The sequence below is a fragment of the Sapajus apella genome, unplaced genomic scaffold, assembly GCF_009761245.1.
Source record: "Sapajus apella isolate SASKATOON/1434 unplaced genomic scaffold, GSC_monkey_1.0 scaffold37, whole genome shotgun sequence".
In the NCBI taxonomy this organism is placed as follows: Eukaryota; Metazoa; Chordata; class Mammalia; order Primates; family Cebidae; genus Sapajus; species Sapajus apella.
In genome coordinates this window covers 16,645,285-16,672,267 of record NW_022436977.1, presented here as the reverse complement: position 1 = coordinate 16,672,267, position 26,983 = coordinate 16,645,285, and the positions used below count along the sequence as shown (strand labels likewise).

General features: G+C 38.2%; 1 protein-coding gene across 4 annotated transcripts in view; it reads right to left on the bottom strand.

Annotated features, from left to right (window-relative positions):
* Positions 1-26,983, bottom strand: part of FBN1 (fibrillin 1) — a 237,267-nt gene that overhangs the window by 164,338 nt on the left and 45,946 nt on the right. For all 4 annotated transcript variants that reach the window (XR_004274880.1, XM_032297522.1, XM_032297523.1 and 1 more), the window contains exons 5-6: positions 23,195-23,290; positions 19,350-19,445 (exon numbers count right to left, since the gene is read on the bottom strand). Coding sequence is in view for 3 of the 4 variants with exons in the window: in XM_032297522.1 (XP_032153413.1) it covers positions 19,350-19,445; positions 23,195-23,290 (192 nt within the window). In the remaining variant the exon portion in view is untranslated. The remainder of the gene's footprint in view (positions 1-19,349; positions 19,446-23,194; positions 23,291-26,983) is intronic.

Sequence of the window (26,983 nt, the reverse complement as noted above, 5' to 3'; positions counted from 1 at the left end):
ACTGTGCCATAAAAAAGAATGAAATCTTGTCTTTTGCAGCATCATGGTTGGAGGAACTGGAGACCATTATCCTAAAGTAAAATAACAGAAACAGAAAGTCCACTTCCTTCTCAGCCTGAGACATCAAGCTGGGAAGGGGTAAATAGGAAACTGGGAAACAGATGAGCAAGAGGACCAAAACTCACATGGAGTGGTCTCACCTGCTTGTCTGAAGTATTATGAAGTCTTAGTATTATTGTTGACTCTCAGTGAATACAACAAAACACCTTGGAAAGCCGATGATTTTGAAATGACTCTCCATTTAACTCACCTCCAAACTCCATCTGCTCACATCATCTCCCTCCCTTCGCAGTGAACTACCTGCAGTTTCCCCCACAATGATGTCTTCTTCTTCCAGGTCTTATCCTTTCTTCCAAGTCGTTTCATTTTTCACCAACTCTTACATATCCTTTGAGGCTTTGCAAATCCTTAATTTTCCAATTCTTAATTAGCTAGAAAAAAAACTGTCTTTGACCACTCAGCCTGATTAAATGTTTTTTCCCCTATACTCTGATCTCCCCTTGTGCATAGGTCTATCATAGTGTTATCACTCTGTACTGGACTCCCTCATTTACCCATGGGTTGATCCCAGCCGACCATAAACTGGAGTGCAGGAATCTCGTTTTATTAGTCTTTGTACCTTGGCACACCCAGTGCTTGCTGGACGAATGAAGGGAAGATGGAAGAGAGGGAGAAGACAGGGAAGACAGGGACTAAAATGAATTTTTGGCTTAAAATCTCACCATTGATGCAATCGGTCATTCATTCATTCAACAATTTTTATCAAGAGCCTACTAGGTGTCACACACCACACTAGTAGCCAAGGATACAACAAAGTGCGGGGGTTGATGAGAGCAGTGGCAAACAAAATGTCTGTCCTCATGGAGTGTAACAATGCAGTGGAAGAACTAGGTAAGACAGAAGACATACTGCATGTTAGATGGAGAATGTGTTGTGGAGAACCACAGAGAACAGCAGGGAAGGTGGATAAGGGGTCTTGCAGGAGGGGTCTCTGTGAGGGACAAGCTATTGTGTTTCCCATTCAATGCCTCAGCATCAAATTTTATTATTTTTATTGCCCTCATATAAGGAATTCATGCTTTCCTGCGTTAGCATCCCTTCCAATAGCAATTCCTTTAGAACTCATAATTCTCAAGTCATTTTTTTTAACCTCAGCCTTTTTTTCTGATGCCCAACATCAATTGGACTATAAATCTGTCATTTACTACTACTCGTTTAGGTCTCTCCAAGTTATAACCCATGTGGTCCAGCCAAGATACAGAGATTCCCAAAAATGCTTTCATCACATCCCAGCTGGAATCTCTTAATTCATTATTTTCAGGTCTAGCCAGTACCTCCTATGAGGACTCGCAGTACAGAAATAACTAGGTCACAATCGTGTTCTCCAGATTCTGAATCCCTAATTACAATTCCCCCATGATAAAGGCATCAGGGCACATATTTACATGAACCAAAGTTTTGCTTTCTCAAGCCAAATAACATTTTCTCTTGTATAATTTGAGTCAGAAACTCAGTTTTCAAAATTAAAAAGTATTTCAGGTTTATAAACCACTGATTAATTCCAAGTGGGGGCATTCAAACAACTACCACCACTCTTCCCTGCCCCACTGAAATCGTCCTTTTTTTCCTCTCATTTTATCCACTGTAATATGCTCTGGCATTTTCACAATAAGAATGCGATCAGGAAACAGACAGACTGGCCTCTTAAATAAACAAAGCCTGTTATTTCTTGAATTAAGTGGTTCAAAGAATGCTCATTGCCCTTCCTTCCCTGAAGTTTCTTTAGTCAATGGCTTGGGATTACTCAGCAGTGCCATTTCTACTTTTATGTTTTATGTGTTGGTGACACTCCATTATGCATGAATTAATGTAAGCTAGGAAGTGACCCGGCTAATACGCCATGATCATCCTATTTGCACCCCCTTCCCATGCGGTCTCAGGTGGCATATGCCACTAAGATTAGTTATATTTGTAACATATGTCTTGTTGTAAAAGCAGTCTTCAGCTGGCACCAAATGATTGACTTGTGCAGCTTAACAATTCAAAAAGAAACTAAGCTGTTAGTTACTATGCGCTTGTTACTGAAGTAATATTTATCTTTATACCAACCAACCAACAAACCATCTTTTACATCCGATCTACAAAAAAAATTGAAGACTGACATACGTATTTTTGGACAGAGAATGGGAGTAGGGAATTGAAAGTGATGCTACTGGTTCACGTATTTGAGAAGAAAACATATTTTGAAATCAAACCTTCTAAGGTTGGCAAATAGTGCAAATTCAGTTTCAGTACATGCATTAAAAGGGAGAAATAGGACAGAAAAAATAAAATCTCCGTGGTAAGAAGAACAAAATAGCTACATCCACATGGCTATTCCCAAGCCTGTCCACAGGGATAATGACTGAATGTTACGGACGATAGTTTTGCTGGTACTGTTATTTTTTCAGGCCGTGTGGCAATCCTGTGAACTGGATCCACTGGAAGCGTCTGTGGTTTGACATATCCTTTCACTCACAGGCGGATGCTCTCCAAAGCGCATCCTATGATTTATTTTTAAGTGAAAAATGTCAGCAGTAGAAATGCATCTCCAACTTATTAAAGCTCGCAGACGCTTTCAGTGACAATATACCAAAGTGGTGAGCACAGCTGGGAAAGAAGGGCAGGCAGATCAAATGCAATGTGAGGCACAGAGATTTCACCAGGAGCACTGAATCTTGCTTGTATGTCATGATAAATATCTGGATGTAGCAATTCAAGCAGAAAATAAGTTTTCCTTGCATGCTTGCAATAAGATCATTTCCTGACCAAAAAACAAAAATAAATTCTTAAAAATTCCATATCAGCTGAATTTAGGAGCAAGTCTATCTGTGAAGCAAAACAGTTATATAATTCCTGTTTGGCCTACTGCTTAATTTTAATAATGCCCATTCTTTTTCTTCTATTACAGTTTCAACATACAGTTGAACATATAGCTCTACTACCATGTCAAAAAAGAAAGAAGAGAGTTGATATTTTCATCTTTCAGAAAGGCTCAACTCCCCAGAAGCTACCTTTCTGAAACCTATGGACATCTGGAACAGCTCAGGCCTCTGAAGAATAATGAGGAGAACATTTCTGGAAATCTTTTGACTGAGACGTGGACTTCTTTCACTAATCTATAAATCTTATCTCAGTCCACATCAATCTGGAAAAGAACACTCTATGTCCCATCCCTTTACAAAGTGAAAAAGCCCCTAAGTTATAAATCAAGCTCTTCCAAGCTCATACGTCCTAAGAAGTGCTCTTAATAATACATCCCTCTTACATATTTAATCAAACCCATGCACACTTAGATTCAATTCATCTAACTGTCCTCAGTGTGGTAGGGTCCACAGCTTTTTAGCAACCCAACAGGACTAAAAGAATTGCTATTAGTATTAACTTCCTGAAGCTAACGAAGGAGCCTATTCAATAAATGAAGAAACACGAGTCAGTGGAGTGTTACAAAAAAAATGTTTTAAAATTGAAGGGACAGAGTCAGACATTTCTGTTTCATTCTCCTTCTTTCTCTCTTACAGTTACTGAAGTTAAAAGAAAAAGCTTGAAATTTCCACCCTTCTTGGTATTTCTCAATCCAACCTCTTATTTTCATTTTCTTTTCCTTCCTTGTCCAATTTTTCCAGTTGCTCCTGAGCCAACAGATCCTCATCCCTACCCACACCATGGCACTATCAAAGAAGAACATACACTCATCACGCATGCACTAGGACCATTCGTCCCTGACAGTGGGACAAACCTGACGTTTGTATTTCTTGGGGCAACTGAAAAACATCTGTTAAAAGTTTACAGTTTCCTAGCACTATGAAACGTGATAGAGCCCCTGCCCTTTGGAGATCAATCAATCAGTCTCTTTCTCCACCTTTCCCTGGAAACTCTACATTATATCCCTCTGACATTAGCTTTTTACGCTTTCTGGGAAGCTTCAGCCAAGTATTATCTACTGCTCCAAGTGCACTCCATAAACTGGTTTCTCCATATGACTTTGCAAGATAATGCTCAGTCTACAGATGACAGATAACCCTACAGTCAAAGAGACTGGGTGGTTCTGAGCACCCACAGGAAGGCATGGGAAAAAAAGAAACAAAATCTACTTTAGACCATTCCAGATGATAGACTATGACAAAAGCCACACACCCAAATTTGAATTTCTTCTGAAAGTCAAATGTCCTTGTGACCAAATGTTTCTCGGGGGAAAAAAACTGATTGCACATTAATCCATGTGACTTCAGGCTACCCAGAGTGATCCATTTTAATTATTTTCATTCTTATCTTCCTATTTTCAGCCACAGATAAGTTACAGTTACTATTCTGTCCTATAAATGAAAGCGAATTACAATTTCATAATCTAGTACAGCGAGCCAGAGGGGTAGGAAACTACCCACCAAAACAGAGACTAGAACTGCATGCACTTGTACAGTGGGGCAGACAAGAGCCAAACACCAACTCTGTCGTGACTTGAGCTTGCTGTCATTGAATAACTGAGGCAGGGTGCGCTCAGAACACCATCACAGCAATGCACCAGCAAATCATTCACTACACCATCAACCCACGTCCTGTTGCCAAAAGTGATAAGCTATGTATATGCCAGATTCATTATTTAATTCAACAAATATTTACTGAGGATCTACTATGTGTCAAACATTTTCTAGACATTGTGGTTAGACAGTCAACTTTCCCTCTTCTCATGGGGCTCATGCTCTCAGAGGAGACAATTCTAAATTTCCAGTAGCTTTTATGTGACAGAAACTGCAAATCTCCTGATACATGAAGCAAGAAAACAAAGTGGTCATAAAAGAAAACCAATTCTCAACCCTTCCTTAAATACACACTCCAATATACAATATGCCTGGTCTACTTTCACAGGAATTACAACAGAAGGATATCCTGGGCAGCATGACACAGTAGCAGTTCATTCATTCACACATCCAGATTCTTTGGGCCTGTGTGTTCTCAGACTGCGACAGAAGCAGATTGTCTTCTGATTCTATTCACAGCTCAATTTCAGCTAAGCTAAGCATTTTCACCGCATAATGTCCATTTACAATGAAAGACAAGTTCTCCTTGACAAAATTAATTCTAAATATTGCCTAGTTCCCTCAAATGTAGAATTTTTAAAACTGATATAGTGACTAAGAGACACAGAGAACAGAAATAGCAAAGTGTCAGCAGTCTGAAAATCAAAAGGGTATATAAAATGAGTGGAAAGAACAAAGATAGAGCTAAAATTAAAAGATAGTTAATAACAGCAAAAAGTAATGTTAGGGACCACAGTGAGCTCTAAAAGCAAGCCAATACATTTTGGAGAATATAGATGCCCCATAGTCTGGGCTGACTGAGAAGACACAGGTCTCATTCCTAGGCACCTGCCTTAGAGGAATCACAGAGGTTCCCTTCAATCTCACTCTTCACTATAAAACATGAAGTGTTGTCCCAAGGTGGTATATGTTCATAAGTGTTGCATAAATGGAAGGGAACACAAAATTTGGCATCTCTGAGATATTAACACTTCACAGAATTCACTTGCTCTGCCTGACAGTGTTGTGCCATGGTTTTAAAAGGCTGAGGGAAAAACTATTGGCTAAAAGTACAGATGATAGATCAGTCGCTTCTTTTTTGTATTACAGGAAATTCAGTAAGTAAACCATACCTAAAACTCCTCATTTGTTCATTTTTCCAGTCAACAAATACTTGCCAACCTACTGGGTGTCAGACATTACAGGTAATATGTTGAACACAACAGAAATAAGTCTCTCCTATGTGGAGTAGAAAAGTACTAATAAACTAGCAGAGACCCATGTTTGATTCTTACACCACGCAGTACGATTTCACCTATTGTGCACAATAGGCCTCCGACAATATTTGCTGTTTAATTTTCAAGATCTATTAGATGCAATGAGAATTTATTCTTCTAAAGCCCACAAAACCACATGTGGTATTAGAAAAACGACATGACCAAACAGTGTGTTGCTAGGTGGCTGTTGTTATTGTTCACGTAAACCATTACAAATGTATCTAGTGACTGACATAGTGGCCACGACTTGTCCAAATAGCAAATGATTTATTGAAGCCAGGATTGCATGACATCCAAAGGCGTTCCCCAGAGACAAGACTGCAGGCATCCACTCAAAAGTATGCATTATCTCAAAATGCTTGACGTCTAAGCAAACCATTTTTGTGGTGTACTTGCATTTTTTTGGACACTTGAGTTCCATTTCATTAATGTTTCTGGGGGAAAGCTAGGGATCAGAGTCCCTGTGTGAGCACAAGGATTAGAGGAAAAGCAATATAAGCAGCAAAAGACTCAAGATCCCTCTGACTTTGAAGGGCATTGGAAACCTGTAAGAAGAGCTCTCCCACCTTAACGAAGTCAGTATTCCAGAGGCTCCTTTGTGAACAGTCTCATGGTCAGCCTGAGCCATCAGACTTCTAACGTCCTACAGAAAAACATAGAGCTCTTGTTCCCCAGCGTGGGAATCACGGCATCACTGCATACCTCTCAATGTGCCGCCATGCTTGCTACACATATGTTTCTGACCACTGCTTCGGTCTCCCCACTAGAATGTGACTCCAGAAGGTGGGATGCATGTATTTCATTCATTATTACGTATCTCCAGTCATTAGCATAGTGCCTGAGAAATACTCATGCATGATAGATAAACTCACACCTCCTCTCTTTGTCTCACAACAATTTCTTTTCAGCTTACCATCATACCTTTTTACAGATAAATTTAACAAAACTGAGCACTAATGAGGACGGCTTGAAATCTGTGCGTTTAAAATACCCAAATGTTTTGGTTTTTCTAAATTTAGTCCTCTGGGACTAACATTTTTAGTCCTTTGCAACAAAAGAAGAATTGTATGTGGTTCTGTGAGTAGAAGCATCCTCACTCCTATCCAATCTGACCGGCCATATTTGTAGACTTAAGGTCTTAATGCCACCTGGAAACTGAATATGTACTTTACAGAGGTGTTCAGTTTATTTTACTGATGGATAAGTGTCTGTTACCTATCACTGATTTTAGAGTGCCACATTTCTAAAATAGCTAAGTGCCTCTTATATTTCATTATTGGCCTTTTCTGAAGAGACAGATCATTTTCCCTTCTGTGCCTGTACATATGTCAGTAAAAGTAAGCAAATCTTTCAGTAACTTTTGGTTAGTCAATGGGAGAACAAATGATTCACAGCCACAGTCACCATGACTTTTTATGGAAATAGTTTTCACTTACCCCTTCATTTTCTCCGTTCCTTATTACTATTTGCATTATTATAGTTTTAGCCTTAGTTACAATTGCAACAGTTGAATGTGTACTAAAGAAAAGCGCATGGTTGATATTAGATCCATCTTAAGAATGTTGGGCTTCATCTGAATAGGGGATCTAAAAAATATGCTATTCAAGTAAAATAACAAAACTTCTAAGTGGAAAAAATGGTCACAATGAGGCCTCTGGGTTTAGGTCTAATTTCAGTGATATATGAAAATTTCATAATACTGTTAATGAAATGATACTTGTCAACCAAGATTACTCTCACTTTTATGTGAATTTTAAATAACTAACATTTCTTATACATGTATTATGTGCCAGGTCCTGTACTAAGTACTTTGTGGATTATCTCAATCTTCCCAACAATCTTCCTAGATAAATACTATTGTTACCCTCACTGTATAGTTCAGGGAACTGCAGCTGAGAGACATGCAGTAACTTGCTCAAGGCCACCAATCTAACAAGTAGCAGGATTTATCCTCAAGAGCGTGAGATCATGATCAGTTTTCTAGAAACAGCTAGGCAATTAGAAAAACACAACTCCTCCTAATTAGACATGTTAAAGGAAAACATTAAAATGATTGTCATATATTGACAAGTTGGAATGAAGACTCCTTTGAGACATGATTTAGTTCTGAAAATAATTTCACTATCATTTTTTCTCATTCATAAAAAGTACAGAATAACAACCCCAGGAGTCATGGGAACAGGAAAGTCCTGGGTAAACTCCCAGTTGGCTCCGTCAAGGGATGGGATGCCTTCTAGGCGCTGCCTTTTGTTTAGTTTTGTGATAGCTTGTTCTGCTTGGCAATGTGGAGAACTCTGTAGAAAGAAATGAGGCCTAAATAAGGCCTGAAAAGAAATAGCCCAATCCCACTCCAAATTGTGCTGTCTGAAAAAAATAAATAAATAAAGAATTTTCAGTGGTGTTTTAGGGTTGTTTTCCTCCAAGAACAATTCGAATTCTATTACATACTACTTTCCAAAGCCAGTGTTATATCATTAAGATACTGTGGATGCCTCTGCTTTTATCTTCCCCATAGTAGAATAAGAAGGTTCCAAAATATTCTCCGGTTTTCAAGTGAGGGTTTCAAATGATTATATAAAGAATGAGTCAAAATTTACTTCTGGCTTCACTTTGGCCTTTTAATATTCACGAGTCTTAGTTTAAAGAACATATCATTGGAATCCCTAACAGAATATGCTCCTTTCCATTGGGACTTTGGGAAACAAATGGTTCCTGAAGAGCTAATGTATGTTCATAAAAACATCTTTTCACTTTGGATAAAAGTTGCCTCCATGCAAGGCTTCTCTTTCAGCCTGGTCCGGTGCCCACAACGGTAAAGGTTAACAGGAGACGGCAGGCAAGAGGATAAGGGCTCTCTAAGGACAGAGATAGAAATGGGCTCAGCTTATAAACTGAAACATTAGAACATTCTTTATTTCCTGAGAAAACAAATATCCCAATCTGTTGTTTACTATAAAGCTCTTCTGAAAAAGTTCAGAGACAGAAGATTATCATTGACGGAATATGATAGGAAAGTTGAAGAACACTTTTTTCATGCATTCACTTCCTTCACATTTCAGTTATAAATATCCACACTCCTATTTCAATATAACATACACATAGATTTATAAATATTATGGTCCAGAATATCTTTTCTTAACATGTTGGATTAAACAGATGTATTTAACATTTGAACACTCCCTCTTATCGACTTCAAGAGCCCACAGTTAAATTACGTAAATAGACAAATTAATAAATATTCTCTTCACAGCTCTAAGCTTGGCAGTGACATAGGAAGGAGTATCAAATCTAATTTTTAGTCTTTGGCCTATGGGGAGTTCCACAGTCTGAGTGAGAGACTATATATAAACCTCTATTTTAGCAGTCCCCAGAGCAGATTACCAAATTGTATAATTCCCAGATCATGGGGCTAGTAAACCAAATTTACTTTTTAAAGAAAATACTGAAAGAATACCTATATAATTATTTTGTATTTTAAAATTAATAGATGCTTTACATTTCATTTAGTAAATAAAATGTTAGGGAAATTTAAATATTACAACTTGCTGATAAGGTTTCCTGAAGTCATGAAACAGAATTCTAGATGGTTTTATGCAATAGAAGTATTTCAACACAAAAATCAATAAATATACATGGGAAAAGAAGTTTCTTGACAAGGTAAATATGCTCATTCCTTACCTCTTAGTAAATATTACAAAATCATGAGTCTGTTTCCCCAAAGACAAGCACTGGGTCACTTAATCAGTTTAAAATGTAATAAAATGCAAGTAAAACAAGAATTCATTGGAGGAATAAAAATGCTAAAATGTCTGATGTAATCCTTAAAGTGAATGGCAAAAACCAAAAATTTAATAGATTCTCTGAGCAAGTGAAATGTGGGTGAAGTCCATGAGGTCATGTCAGCAAAGTTGCATGGAAGAAGGGGCTAGTTGGGGTGGGGATTTGGGGGCTGGCTTCCTAAGGTCAGGAAATGATTGGTGAGAGAATGAGACTTAAACTTGTCCTTGAAAGAAAAGGATCTAACCAGTCTAGAAAAAGGAGCGTTTACTCTAAAAATATCTGATACTCCTAGTTTTAGAAGTAGTACCCCCAGTGGCTAAGAACCAGGATGGCATACATACTGACCACATCAAGCCATTAAAAACTACGAAGTTATCATTATTTAATGGGATAGTCCAGCTTTCCTAGGTGATTCTTTAAAGTATTTGAGAACCAAAACCCAAAGAATGGGTGTCTCATGTTGTGCTTAAATTTATGGTCAAATGAATCCTCTTAGGAACCCAAAAAGTGAATGATTAAATACTGAAAATCTTCCTCCAAAAACATCTAGACATTGAGACAAATATTCATCTTTAAAATGAGGACATATATGGATTCAAAACACTGATCTAGAATGTGAAAATATTGTCATGCAGATGTCAAATGAATTTCAAAATGACTGTCAAAATAATAAGAATCAGATCTTCAAGATAAAGACATTAAAGGTATTAAGGGAAAAGAAATGGGAAATGAGAAATTCTAAAATTCATAGGCTTGGAGATGCCGAGTTAAACTAAGTAAAAACAGCTTCCTTCCTGTAGGACTCCCAAGAGCTAACATGCCCGATGCCTCCTCAAGAAGAAAACATGGGATGGAGTTTCCAAAAATGATACGGACCATGGCAACTTCATTTCATGGAACCTCTCATAGGATTGATGTTCTACAAAAAGTACTTTGGCACATCGTAGCGACTATGAAGCCTCATGTATTTGTTCAATATATGTTCACAAACCAAAACCAACACAGACTCTCTAGAGACCATAACTCCAGGAAACATAAACAGTAAGTGTTCTGAAGTACTCTCAGTTGGGCATATAAAATTGGTAAGGGTCTCCTGAATGCCATCTATAAGATTAAGTGAAAACAGTTTCAGAAATTAGACCAGTCTTCCCACTAATTTATACTTACAAAGGGAGATGTTTTTTTAATCCCAATATCCTGCTTCAGACAGAAACTGTGCAGAAGCACAGTCCAATAGAATGGAAGGGCATCACAGAGAGACTTGCAACAGATCTTCCCTTCTTTGGAGTTATGTGAGTTGACGTTGTGCCTTTGCTGCTTCTCCCATAGAAGGGCTCCAGTACCATGAAAGCTGACATCGCAGGATCCTCCCTTTTCCCAGGTCAATTTGAGCCTCTAAATCTGTGTACTATCTCCTCCCTTTACCCATCATACTTTCCCCTTATCTCCTCTGCCTAGCTAAATTCTGGCCCTACTTGGTTATTTAACTTTCCAATATAGTATGCGTGTCTGTTTTTCGAAAAATTAATTTAAGGCCCTCATGACAAGAGCTATACATTCCTCTCATGATTCTATCATCATGCCTTGCTTACTGTCAAAGCTTTATTAAATATATGCTGTAGTTGTTATATCTCATTGACATGACTGCAAGAGATTGAGCTTATCACATATATTTGATCAAAAGTCTACCAAGACAGAGAACTTGAGAAATTAGGCTCAGCTCTGAGGCCCTTAGTTCTTTCTTTTTTTTAATGGTTTACTTTTCAAGTCTCAATGCCTCCTCTTTTTGATTTTCTAAGATGCTACTTTCTGAAGAGTTGGAGAAGCAGCAGAAGGAAAGAGAAGAAGGAAAATTGGAAATCTAGCAGACACCTTTGGTAAAATTTGGGTGTATATTCCTGGAAGCAAAGTTCTAGATTTCTACTGTCCAAGATGGTAGCCATATGTGGATATTAGCTGGCCAAACTGAGATGTGCTGAGTACCATGGTTTCATCTATATCTGCATTAGATTTCAAAGACTTAGAATGAAAAAGAGAATATATCTCATAGATCATTTCTAATACTGAGTATCTATTGATATAAAAGTTTTGAATATATTGGGTTAAATAAAATATATAATTAAAATTAATTTCACCTGTTTCCTTTTACTTTTCATGTGGCTACAAGAAAAGTTAAAATTATATGTGACTCACATTATATTTCTATTGGCCAGGGCTGTTCTATTGTTTGAAAATCCAAGACCAAAAAGTGGTTCAAATACTAAATGTGGCTACCAACTTATAAAAATTAGTTTCACCTTTTTAATAAGCTCATGAGAGCTAAAAAATAAAGTTAAAAAAAACTGTTTTTGAAGATGAAATCATGATACTAAATTTAGCAGTTGTATTACATGATTAGCTTTGAGAACACAAGAGAATGTTAGAATCAAGATTTCAATTGAAACACCAAGAGAACAGATGCCACATTCCAAGTCAACTGTGATACTCTGATGCATAATTTGCAAAGTAGGTGATGATGACCTCTTGAACCTTTATGCATATTCAGAGTATTCAAATGTCCAAAGTAGTAAGTGACGGGAAGCGGGTTACTCAGGAGAGGGCTAGGTGGTTACTAGCTCTTCCTAGGAAAGGGTGGAGGGCCACATTATGATGCCAAGTCATGAGAGAGGCTTCAGGGAGACTGCTCAGATTACATGATATGTATCCCAGAAGTATGGAGGACACTGTGGACTTGGGACTGTCAGATGCCCTGAAACTGGCTGTCCAGATGCTTGGACAATGCTTCCAATGAGCATTTACTAATGTGTCAGTAGTCTGCACTCCAGCAATTTATTATGGTAGAAAAAATACATGAATGTTTTCTGCCATCAAGCTATGGGCGACCAAAAAGAGAGCTGACGTGGACTGAGCCTAGGTCCTTTCCCAGATGGCTGCTTGGAGCAGCAAAGAGAACTCAAGAGGCTGGAGGTACCCCTGGGTGCCCGGGGACTAAGGAAGAAAATGTAAGCAACAGTCAGAACACAGATGCCTCTGCCCCCATGAAGGGACCTACAGGGGAGAAAGTATAAAACGGATCAGATGATTTCATCTCCCAGCAAGAGAAGTAGTAGCCTAGCAAGTGGGCCGAGAGGGACAATGGGTGGGAGATGAAAATCAAGCTGCTTTCTGGTTGCATCCCACCCATCCTGCTTGTTCACACCAGGCAAGTACAGCCTGCAAGGCAACGGAGCATGTGTGCCCTCAGTGCTACAGTTACCCAGCCACAAAACGAATGTCTGTGTCAACAGATGCAGTTCCTGGAACTATTCTAGGAAAATCCAGTTTATTCAATGATCCACCAGCTGCCACAAATGTTGCAATACCACTTTAGATGCACAGTAACATTTAGGGCTTTTTTGCCTCGCTATCTACATACTGTTACTTTCCATTGAAACTAAATAACAAAAACGAGGTTCATACAGGCCTTCAGTATAGTTTAGTAATGACAGTTTATGGGTTTTTTTTTTTTTTCTTTTGGAAAGAAGAAAATATACATAGTTCACAGAGCTCTGCCTTCCAAAGGCGCATGGAGAATGAGAGTTAATTACCCTGGGAACTTCAGTGATAGCCATCTGCAATTTAAAATTATGTAAAATTGGTGTCAGAAATGCAGCTCTGTAAAACTTACTTCCACATAGAAAAAAATAATGAATCTACTTTTTATCAATACCTTCCTGAAAAACACCAGCAGAAAAAAAGCAGAGGAAAATCAGCTCCTGACTCCATAAAGCTCTCTAAACAGGTCTTGAGATAAGGTAATGATTTTACTTTTTTGAAGCAGATGTTTCCAAAACGGACTATCCGATTATTATACATCTGGATAATTACATGTTAGTCCTTTCCATTCATTAGATACAATATAGATGCTGCCTTTTTGGATTTATATTATATGTGTTTATCAATTGCTTAATGCAATATTTTTGAAAGTTACTCAATAAAATAATTAGGAAAATATCTGCGCAAAATCATTTTTATATCATCCGAGAAACAAGGGGTGAGGATAAGTTTCTCAAATGTCAACTGCACATATAAGAATAAGGTGGAATTACAATCAACCTACCTGTAGTTTGTTCTATTCTGTTTCATTATTGTCCAAAGAAACAAACACAAAAACCTTTTCCAGCTTCATTAGGACGGTAATTCCTAATTACAAGTACATGCACGAAGAGCTGTTCGCTTTCAACTGTTCTGCTTATCTAATGAACTAAGGATTATTTCCATCCTCTTATTTTTATTCTACTCTACTTTGGCCCCGATTGTTTCTTTTCCTTAAAGCTATCAGTTCGACAATGCTTTCCCCATGCTTTATCTACTGATAGCCAGCATAACAGCCAACAGACTTTTATAAGTTGGCAGAAATCCAAGTATTGTTTTCACAGTTTAGATTTGGGTAGGAATTTAACACAGAACAAATGCATCAGGATTTGGAAGAATCCATGTGCATGCTCATATTCTGAGGATACATGATGAAGAGCTTCAAATGGAGTAATGAGAGAAAACTTCTTGCTATTTATGCTTCCAAAAGGCTTCATCCTCTGGCTCACATAAAGTCTGACATTAAAACATTAAACCAATTCCATGTGCTTTATGAACCACATGAGAAAATTATTTTTGCTGTTTTTAAATCTAAGTCTGCTTTTGATCTCAAACAGCTAAACTGTGTGATTATCCACTGTAGTCACTAGAATTAACGGTAAATTATTGTAGGCTATTTCTAAAAACTCAAATGCCTCCTCAAAAGAGGGGGAAAAAAATCACATACTGATTTGCATATGTTGCTGATTCTGTAAAGGCAACTCCAAAAAAGGGTTCCAAATACATTTTGAGCAGTTGTGACATTATATGATAAACATTATATATAAAACTATCCAGTTTTCCATAACTGCACTAAAGGACATTATATAATAAACATTATATAAAAAACTGTCCAGTTTTCCATAACTGCACTAAAGGACAACCTTCATTCTATATGCCTACTTCCAGGCGTCTTGGTTCAGTCCTTTGGAGTACATTTATATGTCCTGCAAACACACAGGAATCTCTCTCTTTCCAAGGGCAGATTTGTACACTGAAATCAATCAAATAGAACAATATTCCAAAACCCTACATTAGAAATATCCAAGAATATGCAAGATTTCTTTTGGCTGTTTATGAACTCCACTCTAAAATTCATAGTTATGTTTCTTCTTACCATTCCTCAGAAAAGTCTTCAGTGTTATGAGTGGCCCCTTCCAGTGAAGTTCAAGTACTACACAGTGGCTGTGTGCACAGGCTTAGGAGCCAGAATGTCTAGGTTCAGGCCTTTATTTTACCACTTTTAAGCTGTTCCTTCTTGGACAAGGCACTTGATCTCTCTTTGCCTCTGCTTATTCCACTATAAAATGGGACTTACTATAGGAATTTTCTCATAAGGCTGTTGCAAGTCATCAAAGTGAAAAGCTCAGCACACTGCCTGGCACTCCGAAAGTACTCAGTACTCAGTACATGTCAGCTGTTCTTAGGTCCGATGGCCTCTTTATGATTCTCACTCTCAGTCCTTCGATGAGTCTAACAATTGCCAAGTTATTTCTTGAACTCCTTTTTGTTTTTTTGGCTTAGCGATCTCCTGGTTCTCTTGCTGCTCTTTATGTTTTGTGTCTCTTTGTTTCTCTTCTTCCCTAAGCCTACTCATCATCACACTCCACCCCCCGTGTTCAGGTCTCTCTTCAATATTCTTCTCCTTTTTGTCATGACCCTGAGAAGTCTCATCCACTCATATGATTCACTGTGTTTAATACAAGAGCATTTAACAAGATTTTAAATGTGCATTCTGAGGCAAGATGGCAAGACAAAGTGATTCCACAGTTTTTTAGTTAGCAGTAACTATGGCAATGTACAACTAGCTTGTGTTGTCATTGCCAAAACAGGCACTGACCTCACTTCAATAATCTGATAACAAATGCTAACATACAGTACCCCTGAGCTAAGACAATGATTAAGCTCTACCAGTTGCTCAAGGCTCAAGCAGAGAGAAGGCAAAGGGTGGGGGTAGGAGGCAACAAGAAAACCACAAATGTGAGAGAAGGAAAAATTTTAAAAACTTGGGGTTAAAAAAAATAAAGAGATGCAATCTTTGACAGAGAAAGCAGCAGGAGGGGGCAAACTTGAATGCCCCCAAGGGCTAGTACGTAAGCTAAATGAATAAACTTGAGCAAGATCTGACAATAGGCAGTGGTGGGGACTATGACAAACTAGAAGATGTACTTAAGGATATTCCTATTCAGCTTTTAAAAAGTAGACATCGCAGGCCAAATAAGCCACAGCTTTCTGTTTTTTGTCCTCTGGGTGTAGAGAAACAATGGTAATGGCAATGGTAAAATATATCATTGCTACCTGCCCATTGGGAATGAGGCTGGCTGGCAAAGACTTTTTTTTAAACAAACTTATCTTAATGGGAAAAAGCTGCAAGTAAGACAAATTTGCTTTATAATCTTATTACATTGTTACATGACTGTTATGATTCATAATTCAAGCATGGATCTGCTGCTCCTCTCCATCACAAACCAAAATACTATGTTCAAGGATGATTACGATTACTTGCTGGCTTAATGTGATACAAATCCTGCCAGAATGACCCCCAAAGGTCTATTTCACACTCACAATGAGTCTCTGAGGTAGTTACTAATGTATAAAAGTTCCAAGATCTCCCAGGAACAAAGATCTTTATCCTGAAAAGTACTTATAACTGACATTCTAAATGTTCCCTTACGTGTGCGTTACATCATGACAAGAGGTTTTTGTTTGTGTTTTTACTGCCACTTAGTTTTGATCAAAACATACTTTCTTTTCGCATCCCTGTTGACTGAAAAATGACAGTCGTGTGGCCCTGAAAGATCATTCTTCCGAAAGATGGGGCCAAATTCAATTAGGTATTAACACTGTGATCAGCTCTGTTTAGCATGAAACCAATGAAACCGATATTCAGGATTGTTGTTGGCCAACAGCAATTATTTCCAGGAGATACGTGTTCATATCCAATCATTATATCTCCAGGTTTTCTGATGCTATTAAATGAATCCAGTTCAACATCTATGGGCCATGTACTGTGCATCAAGCAGTAAGGCTGGAATTAAGAAGATGATGAAACTGTAGTTGCTTCTGAAAATTTATGCTTTAGTGAGGGAGATCAGAAACTTGCTGTTTTGACTTAATGTGGTAAATGGTATAAAAAGAGATGTGGAGAGAGTACTAAGGAAAAATGTAGATGAAGAGAGAAAGGAAAGTAATAAAGGCCTCCTGGGTGTTGATTTTTAAAAATAAAACATCACATCCCAATTAAAACAGAATACAATCAATGGAGGTACTTATCCAGTAATAAGTACCTCAATAAGTATACTAACCCACCATCAGAAATCACACTGAATACTTTTCCACACTTCAGGATGGATCTGTCCTGACTCAGTGCCACGTTTTTATTCATCACTCTTGAAATCACAAACATATATTTAAGTAAGAGGATCTACTGTCTCTAATTCTTTAAAGAGGTAAGCAGATGACTTTCATAAGAGCAGAAAACAGTGAAGACTCCAAAAATGGAAAAAGAAATCTGAAATAAAAAAGACTCCCTTTCCCTGTGTGGTGTGGGAAAGACGCTCATGTTTTCCTTCTCCCATCGAAGTTCTGGGACTGTACCCATGGGTAAAACAGGCAATGGGTAATGACTAAGTCTCTCTTCTGCTCCCCAATCTCCACTACCACAAATGCCTGAAAATCTGCCACTTGGGGATGAATCTGATTTTGAAAATCACCACTGGGAAAATATTTACAACTTAGTGCAGATTTCAGGATAGCCCTTTTTCCTGAATGGGAGCAGCTGAAGACACCCCAAAACTTGGAGAAACCTCTGAGTAATATGCCAGTTTTGATTAGTAGCTTAGTAATTTAACCCATTCAGGACATTTCTTAATCTTGGGCAAAGATCAAATCTTCGAAGAAATCACTGTGGAATGGTTCAATAACCTGCCCTTTATTTTAGACTGTATTATCAACAATATCTGAACTATGAGCATCAATAGTCTTTGCAGCAAATCCTCAACCACTTTGTTAAAATGGTTATAGGAAAAATATTACAGGCAAAATGCCCTGTAACTTCATCTTATTAGTGATTTTTCTAAAACAAATTAAGCCCAGCATTATCATCTGAGAAGTTATTTCCACATTCCACTCCACAAGCTACACGTTAACAATTTTAATCTCCTACAAGTTCATTGATTAAGTAACAAGGACACAGAAGGATACTACCTAGTAGAAATAGTTTTTAGTACTCTGGACCATTATAAAGAATTATTAGCCAATAAAAAAAAAATCTGTGCAAGTTGTAAAGAGAAGCAGTTTAAGGAGGGACTCCTAAAGGATATCAACATGCAATATAAAGGTTTATTATGCATCACACATCAATACCATGCAGTGGCCCTATCAATAGAGATACAATATAATTTATCTAGTAATCAAAATAATCACCCCCGAGTTTCTTGCTAAAATGAATATTATTGCCTTATTAGCAAATAACTAAATTTAGATAAACTTATAGACAGAAAATGAAAAATTTCTCACAAACCACTCTCTGCTCTTTGTTTCCCTCCAGTATATGTTTTAAATGACACATTCAACATCTGCTACTGAATCTTTACTTTCCATCCTAGAATTAGATTTCTATACAACTTTGACTAAAAGAGATTATTGCAGTTTAAAAGTCCATGCAGATTTTCAGTTACAGTTTTATGTAACATAAATCTTCTAAACTTTCATTATAAAACTAGGGATGATGAGAAAAAAGCTATAAATGTAGAGACAAGATGATTAATAAGACCAAAGTTCGGGGGAAAAAACTTAAGAATATTACATATCCACATAGATCTCAATATCATATTTGCATTTTTAGGTAGGCAAATCATGTAGAATGCTTCTTTTAATTAAGAGCAGCAGTAAGCATTAGACTTGAAGAACACATATTCAAATTAAAGGTTTATTATGTATGTGGCCTTGGGGACATCCCTGGACCTCTTTGTGCCTTGGTCTTCTCATATGCAAAAGTAAGGATGATTTTACACACTCTAGTAGACTGCAATGACTACTAAATAAACCATCTACACAAAGCAGTTTCTCAGCAGACACTCAACATATGTATGGTGAGTTCTGAATGCTGAGCTTGTACACCTCTACAGCCCCCAACAGTTCCAACAGATCTTTAGGTGTGCTTTTCATACAGAACTTCTCCCTTTCCATACATATGTTTTGTTGAGACCACTTCTTTAATTCATAGCATAATTGAGAGCTTAATCCTTACCCTTACAGAAAGTTCTCTTCTTTTTATGCTGATGCCAACTAGTAATTATGTATATGCTCATAACTGAGTACCACCAAATTAGCAAATATGGGAATTTAGGTAAACTTTCACTGGCAAACATTGCTGAATATCATGCATAGATTCAGAGCTACTGTCTTGTCATCCTAGGGACCTTCCCAATGGCAGTTCAGAAATCCCCTCAAAGCTCAGCAAAACTCACGAAGTAGCCATGTAAACCCAATGTCTGTGCAAATTAATAACAGCTTTAGGTATCAGCATGTCTTTATGCAAAAGATTTTAAAAAACCATTACCTCTTTCACACTGGGGTCCTGTAAAGCCGTAAGTGCATGCACATCGATTTGGGGCCACACACCTTCCTCCATTGAGACAGCCACTTTCACAAACAGCTGTAAAATAAGGAGAGAACTGAGAAGTTTTACCCGAAAATAAATGCTAATGAAGTAACACTTGCGGTCCCCTGGAAGGACAACAATAAAATATCTAAAGTCACCCTGGTGTTTGTTTTGAACGGTCACTCTATAGTTACATATCCTCAGATGTTCCTCAGTCAGAATAGACGAGTTTGTATCTGTGTTAATGCTGACTGTCTATTCTGTGAAGCATCAGAGCAATGCTTTCAGTTCTACGTCAAAAACAGTAGTTTCTAAGAGATGTCACTGGTTGGGAACTGTGTGTTAGCAAACACTCTTTGGCTTACGATTTATGTTTAATTTCAACAGGGCTCCCATGCGCGGAAATATCAGCCCCTCTGATGTCACCCTTACAGAAATGTAGCATGTTAAATTGCACAATTAACTTCAAACAACAAAAGACTAATAATGATCTTCAGTAATTTAGGTACCATAATGAAAGTCCAGTTGAGAGTTTTAAAAGAACCTATGGAAACTATTGGTGCAATGAGGTCTAGAGATGTTTGAGGGCAGGCTATTTTGCTTTCTAGAAGAGACATTAAAATAGGAATTGAAAGTTCATGTGCTGAACAACTCCTCTTTGTACAATTTCCTGTAACTCGCACATGCATGGCCTCTTTCTAGACATCTTCATCATCAGTGGTAGGCTCTTCTCTGCCAAATACGGCAGTCCCACGCACTCTTCAAAGCTCAGCTGAAATCTCACTGCTCCATGAGGCTCCCCCAATACCTCCATTCAAATTCCTTCCTCCTTCAAATGTATATATTTTCTATACATTTTTCCATCCATTACCCCATAGCAGTTATGAAGTTGAGCCACTAATACTACCCCTCAAGAGAATGCCTGAAAGGAGTTTAGCTGGCAGACAGCTTCCAGCTGCTGTAACTTCAAATCTGCTGTGGTGTTCATATCAAGGACATGCTCATGGCCAACGACTGAACACAGCATTAGGATACTAAAGCCTGGCCATTTCCACCCATCACGGAACTCTCTGATGGGCACTTTTTGCTCTGGGTTCTCCATCAGCCTGGCCAAGGCTTTTTTTGGAGCTACACTACAGACTGAAGTTCCTTCTATGCAATTGTCCTTGCTTCCCTCCCTCCTTGCACAGGGTCAGGCAGGCATCATGGTCTAAAGACCATTCCCTCCTACTTCAGCTTCCTCTTTCCTTTATTCTTCACAGGACTTTTTCCCAATAAATCTTTTATGTCTAATTCTGTCCTGTTATTTTCTTGGCATAAAAGGACCTGACCTGACACAACCCTTTTTAGCCAAAAATTATGGCAGGAGTCCATTGCTCATCATATAATCAGAGAGGTTTATGTAAATTAATTGTCTTCTTTGTCTCTTGATTTATAGTTAGGGAGAATGAAGAGCTTTTAAACAGAAAAGAAATTTTGAGTTTGCCTAAGTCAACCCTCCCAGTTTACAGATGAGGAAGCTGAAGTTTAGGAGAAGTTTTTAATTCTGCTAGGGTTAATTAAGCACTTGGGTGTTGGGGTTTGGCTAAACTCTCTCAGGAAGCACCAAGGGGCACTGGAGAGATGCCCAGCAGCCCCTCTGGTTCTCCCGGAATGCCTCTAATCCAGCCCCATCTCGCCCTCTCACAACCACAGCCTTGGTTAGGACTTGTCTTTCTGCTCCTGCTTTGTCCTCCTCCAGTTGCACTTCCACACTGTGATCGTTCTCCCTGTAAACCTTCGTAAGTGAAGAGTACTAAGGTTGATATTTCACAGCAGTAAACATATGGGCTATGGAGACAGACTGCTTGGGTTCCAACCCCAACTCTACCGATTACCATCTATATTCCCTTAGAAGAACTACTGAAGTCCCTGTGGTCCAGTTCCCTCATCTGCTACAGGGTAACATTCATGCCCTCTAACACAAAGGGTTGTTTTCATATTAAATGAGTTAACACACACAGAGTTTTAAAATGTGCCTAGCACACAGTAAGCACAGAGTAACTCAAAAGACGTATGTTGTTGATGTTGTTAGTGTGTTTTCTTTGTTGCAGTCTCACTCCTCTTTCCTGGCCTTACTTTGGAAGAAAACATAGTATGCATAAAGGCATCAAAACCTGGCCCATGACATCCTATCTGACCTCACTTCCTTTCCCATCACTCCCTTATACACTTAAGCTCCAGCAATACCAAAGCACTTGCTATGTCCCATATGCCATGCTGTGTCTTGTGCTGGTGCTATGTTCATGCTCTACCATCTGCCCAAAAGGCCCATTCCCCATCACCTGAGAGGTAAACTCCTACCCATCCCTTAACACTCAGCCCAAGAATCACCCACACTGGCGAACCTGTCCTGCCTCTCCCTTCTCCATGCTGGGGTACACAGAAATCAATCAATATTCTTCTCCTACTGCAGTGTATGGATGGTGATATGGTTTGGCTATGTCCCCAGCTGAATATCATCTTGAATTCTCATGTGTTGTGGGGGGGACTTAGTTGGAAGTAACTGAATCATGGGGGCTCTTTCTCATGCTGGTCTCAGGATCGTAAGTCTCACAAGATGATGGTTATTATAAGGGGGAGTTGTCCTACACAAGGTCTTTTTGCCTGCTGCCCTCCATGTAAGACGTGCCTTGTTGCTCCTTGCCTTACGCCATGACTGTGAAGGCTCCCCAGCCATGTGGAACTCTAAGTCCAATAAACCTCTTTCTTTTTGTAAATTGCCCAGTCTTGGGTATGTCTTTATCAGTGGCATGAAAACAAACTAATACAAATGGTCACTAGGGAATTCTACACATTTTTGTTTATTTATAATAACATTATTAATTTTAAAAAAGGAAGAATTAGAAGCACCAAAAGCAAAAATTAGAAGCACCCTGAATAATGCTCATCATTAAGAATGTATTAAATAAACAGTAAAATGTCCATGTAATAAAGTATTAGGCAACCATTAAAATGTATTTTAAAATGTGTAATAACATGAGTATACTTTGAATAAAATATTAAGTGAAAAACTGGTATGAAAAACTATATATACAGTAAGAACTCAAGTACCAAATATGCATTACAAGTCTAGAAGATAGTATCTGGAATGATGAAATCATGAATAATTTTATTTTTTTATAGTTTTAAACTTTTACAAATTTTCCGTAGGGTATATATGTTCATCTTAAAGTAACAAAAAAAATAAGCTTTTTATAAAGAATGTTCATCTTCTGCAAAGCACAGGGACTCGTGGAAAGTAGACACAATAAATGGTGTGTACAAATGAACCATCAAACTGAACACTACATAATAAGTACTTCAGTAGCAGAATCTAGATTGAGAAATGAGAGGGATGTGTATACCATTAATCAAGAGAAAGGACATGTTTAGAGAAAATGATGGGGCTGAGTTTTGAAACATTTTATTTGAGATGCTTCCTGAAAACCCAATTGTTGAAGTTTGGCAATAGAGTGGAAGGTATCTGCCTGGAATGAACAAGAATTCTGCTCCTCTAGTGGTGACTAGAAGTCAAGATCAGGCAAGCAGGGTAGTAAAGGTAAATAAGAGGAAAATGAATTAAACCACCTGTTGCCAGCATTCCAATTGGAAATTTGGTAGCAAGTGTTTTGAGTAAGTGATTTGTTCATCTGTAAAGGTCACTAGACACTTGTAAAAATGCTGTGTCCCAGGTAATCAAAGAACATCAGCACTTATTTCTTTATTCTCCTTCTCTACAAACAGGTTAACATCTAGAATATGTATAACTGTGGTGTACTTACGTTGTCCGCAGTGAGTCCCTATGTATCCTTTCTGGCACAGACAGTGATCGTCACTGCAGCTACCTCCATTCAAACAGCGAATGCTGCAGTGTTGTACTTGAAAAAAAAGAAGAAAAATTCAGTTTTGCAACTTAATGCATAGATTGCAACAGCTCACAGGAATTGATTTGTAGTTATTTAAAGAGAAAATCAAATAGTTTATCAGGATTCGTCCAGTTTTACCCAGTAGTTGAGAGCTGATTGAGAATGCTAAACATAGTATTAGTTGTTTGTATAAAATCATTTACCATGCAATGTACTGTAATTGTTTCTTTGGCATTCACTTTAATAGTGCTAAATGACTTTTTTAATTTAACAGAACTTACAAATCAATATCATTTTTGTAATTTATACCAACAAGAAAGTATTGCCTTGAGTAATCATGTGAGACAAGATTATGACGGCAATAATTTTCCCATGAAAAGATTTAGCATCCCAGGTAAGTGGCGCAGGGGAATAGTTAAGAGTAGCAAATTCCACAGAATTTTGTTAAAAGAAATTTTAGAGGCAGAGCAGAGAAAATAGAAAATACCTAGAAAGGCATTTAATAACAAGACTGCCTGATGACAGGGACAGCTGGATTTGTCTGAGAAAGAGCTGCTTATTTAAACTTTAACCTCAAACTAAGTAAGATCCCCATTTTCACCTACAGGAGTGTACATTTCAGGGCCCAGAGTAGAAAGACCATGGGCTGACAGGCTTAGACCCCAGACAATGAGACACCTGAAGAGGCTGGAGTAACAGACAGCCACAGGCTTCATGGTGAGCAAGAACAACAGCGCAGGCACGTGCTCTCATTTCTCCAGTGTTCAGGCTTTCTCTAGGTCAGTAATTTAAGTATGCTACCAGCACTTCCAAAATTCTAGGCTACTTCCTAGTTCAAGGATTGACTGAATTATTCATTAATCCTTGTTGATGCCTGCCTACACATAGAGGCCAGGATTGGGCATTGGAGGCTTGGCTTATTCTGTCTGGTCCTCCAAGTTGTGGGAATAAATTTCCAGGGAAAAAATGTTTAATACTTTTAGCTAAGGAGAAGAGAATATCTTCTTTCTACACAAAAGCAGAAATCTGCTGTTTATGCTCACTCTTCCTGAAGCACAGAAGCCAAATCTCTCCAGCACAAACAGAAGATTCCACCCACAGCCACCCTGTTCATTACCCCTCATTAGGAATCCTCAGCCACGGTATTGAAAAGTGGCTACTTGACTTCAGGAGAAAGGGACAATTTTTATAAGGAGCTACGCAAATCGCAGCCTGATAATAGGGAAGGAAAATGCAGAATGCCGTATCTACTATACCCTTTCACAGCATGAAGAAGTCGAGTTGAAAGTTAAATGCCTTTTCAAGGACATGCCACAAGAACATGCCACAACTGAAACACCATCAAAGGCCTGTTTCTATTGAACTAGAGCCACCTCCATCTCTCAGCATTCACAGCCTCCTCAGCATGGCCCCAGGTGTTTTTCAGGGCTCCTCAGCACATTCCTAATATGTCCTATGATTCCATCTCCTGATCTACTTATCAGTCATTCATTCACTCAACAAGTATTTCTGAGTGCCTACTGTGTGCCATGCAAAACACCCAGCACTTTCCTTTTCCCTCTGCAGAACCCCCTCTCTAACCTGCCTCCTGTCTCCTTGCCCCTAACTCCTAAAACCAACACAAAACGCACACAGTTCTTCCCCAAACCTGAAATCCTATCTCCAAGACCCATTTCAAATATTGCTTTTTTCCCTTGATCTTTTCTGATACCTCCCAAACAAAATGTGAGCCCTCTCTCCTTTCCAATAACTTTATAGTTCTCTTTTGAAGCATATATTACATAATCCAGCCCATTTTTCATTCTTTCTCTCCACCCCATTTGTTTAAAAACTTCTCACGAGTGGGAAGTTTCATGAGAATTAATTATGCAATATCCCCATAAGTCCCTAGAGTAGCACTTTGCTTATATGTAAGTGCTGTATAAAACTATGCTAAATTTTTATTTACTTAACTCATGCTGCCTGATACTGACGTCAAAAGCTATATCCAACGACCCAACTGAGACTTAGAAGATGTCCATTGTGTCCTAAGCACTTTTACAGCTCTACTAAGTAGGTTGCTATTAAAAATATTTTTATCTTTGTTTCCGCATGTATAAAAGCAGAAATAACTCCTTTGTTGGAGCATTAAAATCAAACAACCTCGGAAACTGATTAAAACAGTTATTTTAGGCTCTTATGATTCCATTAAAACATCTCAGCCAAAATGCTGTTTTAACTAAAAAGCTATCTATAAGTAGTATACAAAGAAAAAAATGATTTAGTGAAAACTTTGAATAATAGTCTAAGTAGGTCAGGAAAAGGTGTATAGTTGCTTTAAAATTTGAAGTTAAACTTAGCTTCATCCTATCTTAGAATAACAGTGAAGATTGGGAAAAGCACAGGAAATGATGTCATCTGTCAAGCAGCATAGGAACTCAGCCTTCAAACTGATTTCAATTAAAGCAGTCCCTGCCAAGAGCTAATTTCCATTCCCACATGAGCAACAAAGCCATTTAGCTACTTTGAGATAAAAAAGCTAACAGTAGTTTAAATAGTGGCTTTACGTTATTTGTTCAAGTTGAAAATCAGAATGAATTCTTCTTTCTGGCAAGAATGATAAGTTTACATTTAAATGCAATATAATAAAATCCTCCCTGATATGTATTTTTTAACCCTGTCTTTCAGGCAAACCTTTACCAGCATAAAATATTCTTTCTTCTTTAAAAAATAAAAGCAGTCATTCAGACTTGTGAAACAAGAAGACATGGTGAGTCCAGTGACCCACACAAACCAAGGAACCATGCATGAATCCTTGGGAGAAGCCGGGAGGAAGCAGGGTCAGCATAGATAATATGCTCTGAATCACCTGCTCTGCCACCATGTTTACCATGGGAAACTGTATTCGTTGTGAGTCTTAGATCTTTAGCGGGGGAAAGCATTCCGATAAAGGTGGGAGTAATCGCTCAGGATTTCTGAGGGGAAATAAAGGAACTAGAGGAAACAGTTTACAGAGAATATATACCCAAATTGGTTTTCTTTTGTATTAAGTCCTGCCATTGATGCATATTCTACATTTGCTCTGATTTGAACAAGAGTTCCAGATGTGTCATAATGAAGAGACCAAGTTCTACATCTCTTAAAAAAGCCAAATGAAAACTAGGGGTTCTTCCTATACCCATAATGATGCTATATTCTTTTCTGGATACACTGAGTACCCCAAGTCAGAAGAATTGTTAAACTCAGAAATTGAAAAAACTAGGAGAATCAGAGTGCACCGATCCTGCCACATGCAGTGAACCCTGAGAGTCCTAAAGCTACAGTGAGGACCTGCCCTTGAAGGTGAGCAGACAGCCTTAAAGGGTTTCATGTAAGGCTCAATATCCCAGAGCTAACAGAAAATGTTGCCACTTTCCCATACCCATAAAAGATCCCAAATTAATTTTGTGTTCATATCAGACGTCAGTGCGTCATTTTAGTCATTCAACAGTGAGTTCCTGAACGTCTTTCATTTGATAGCATTGGCCAGGAAGAACATAAGAATTTTCTTTAGATTACAGCCCAGTACAGATTAGCTCTTAAATGATTCATCAGAAGAGAACAATGTGAATGAGAGAGAGGCAGGGCTGGCATTTGGATCCAAATACCTCAGGTAATGATTTTCTTTGGGATGCATTAGGTTTGGAATGATTCTAAAGACCTGCCATCATCTTGGCAGGCACAACT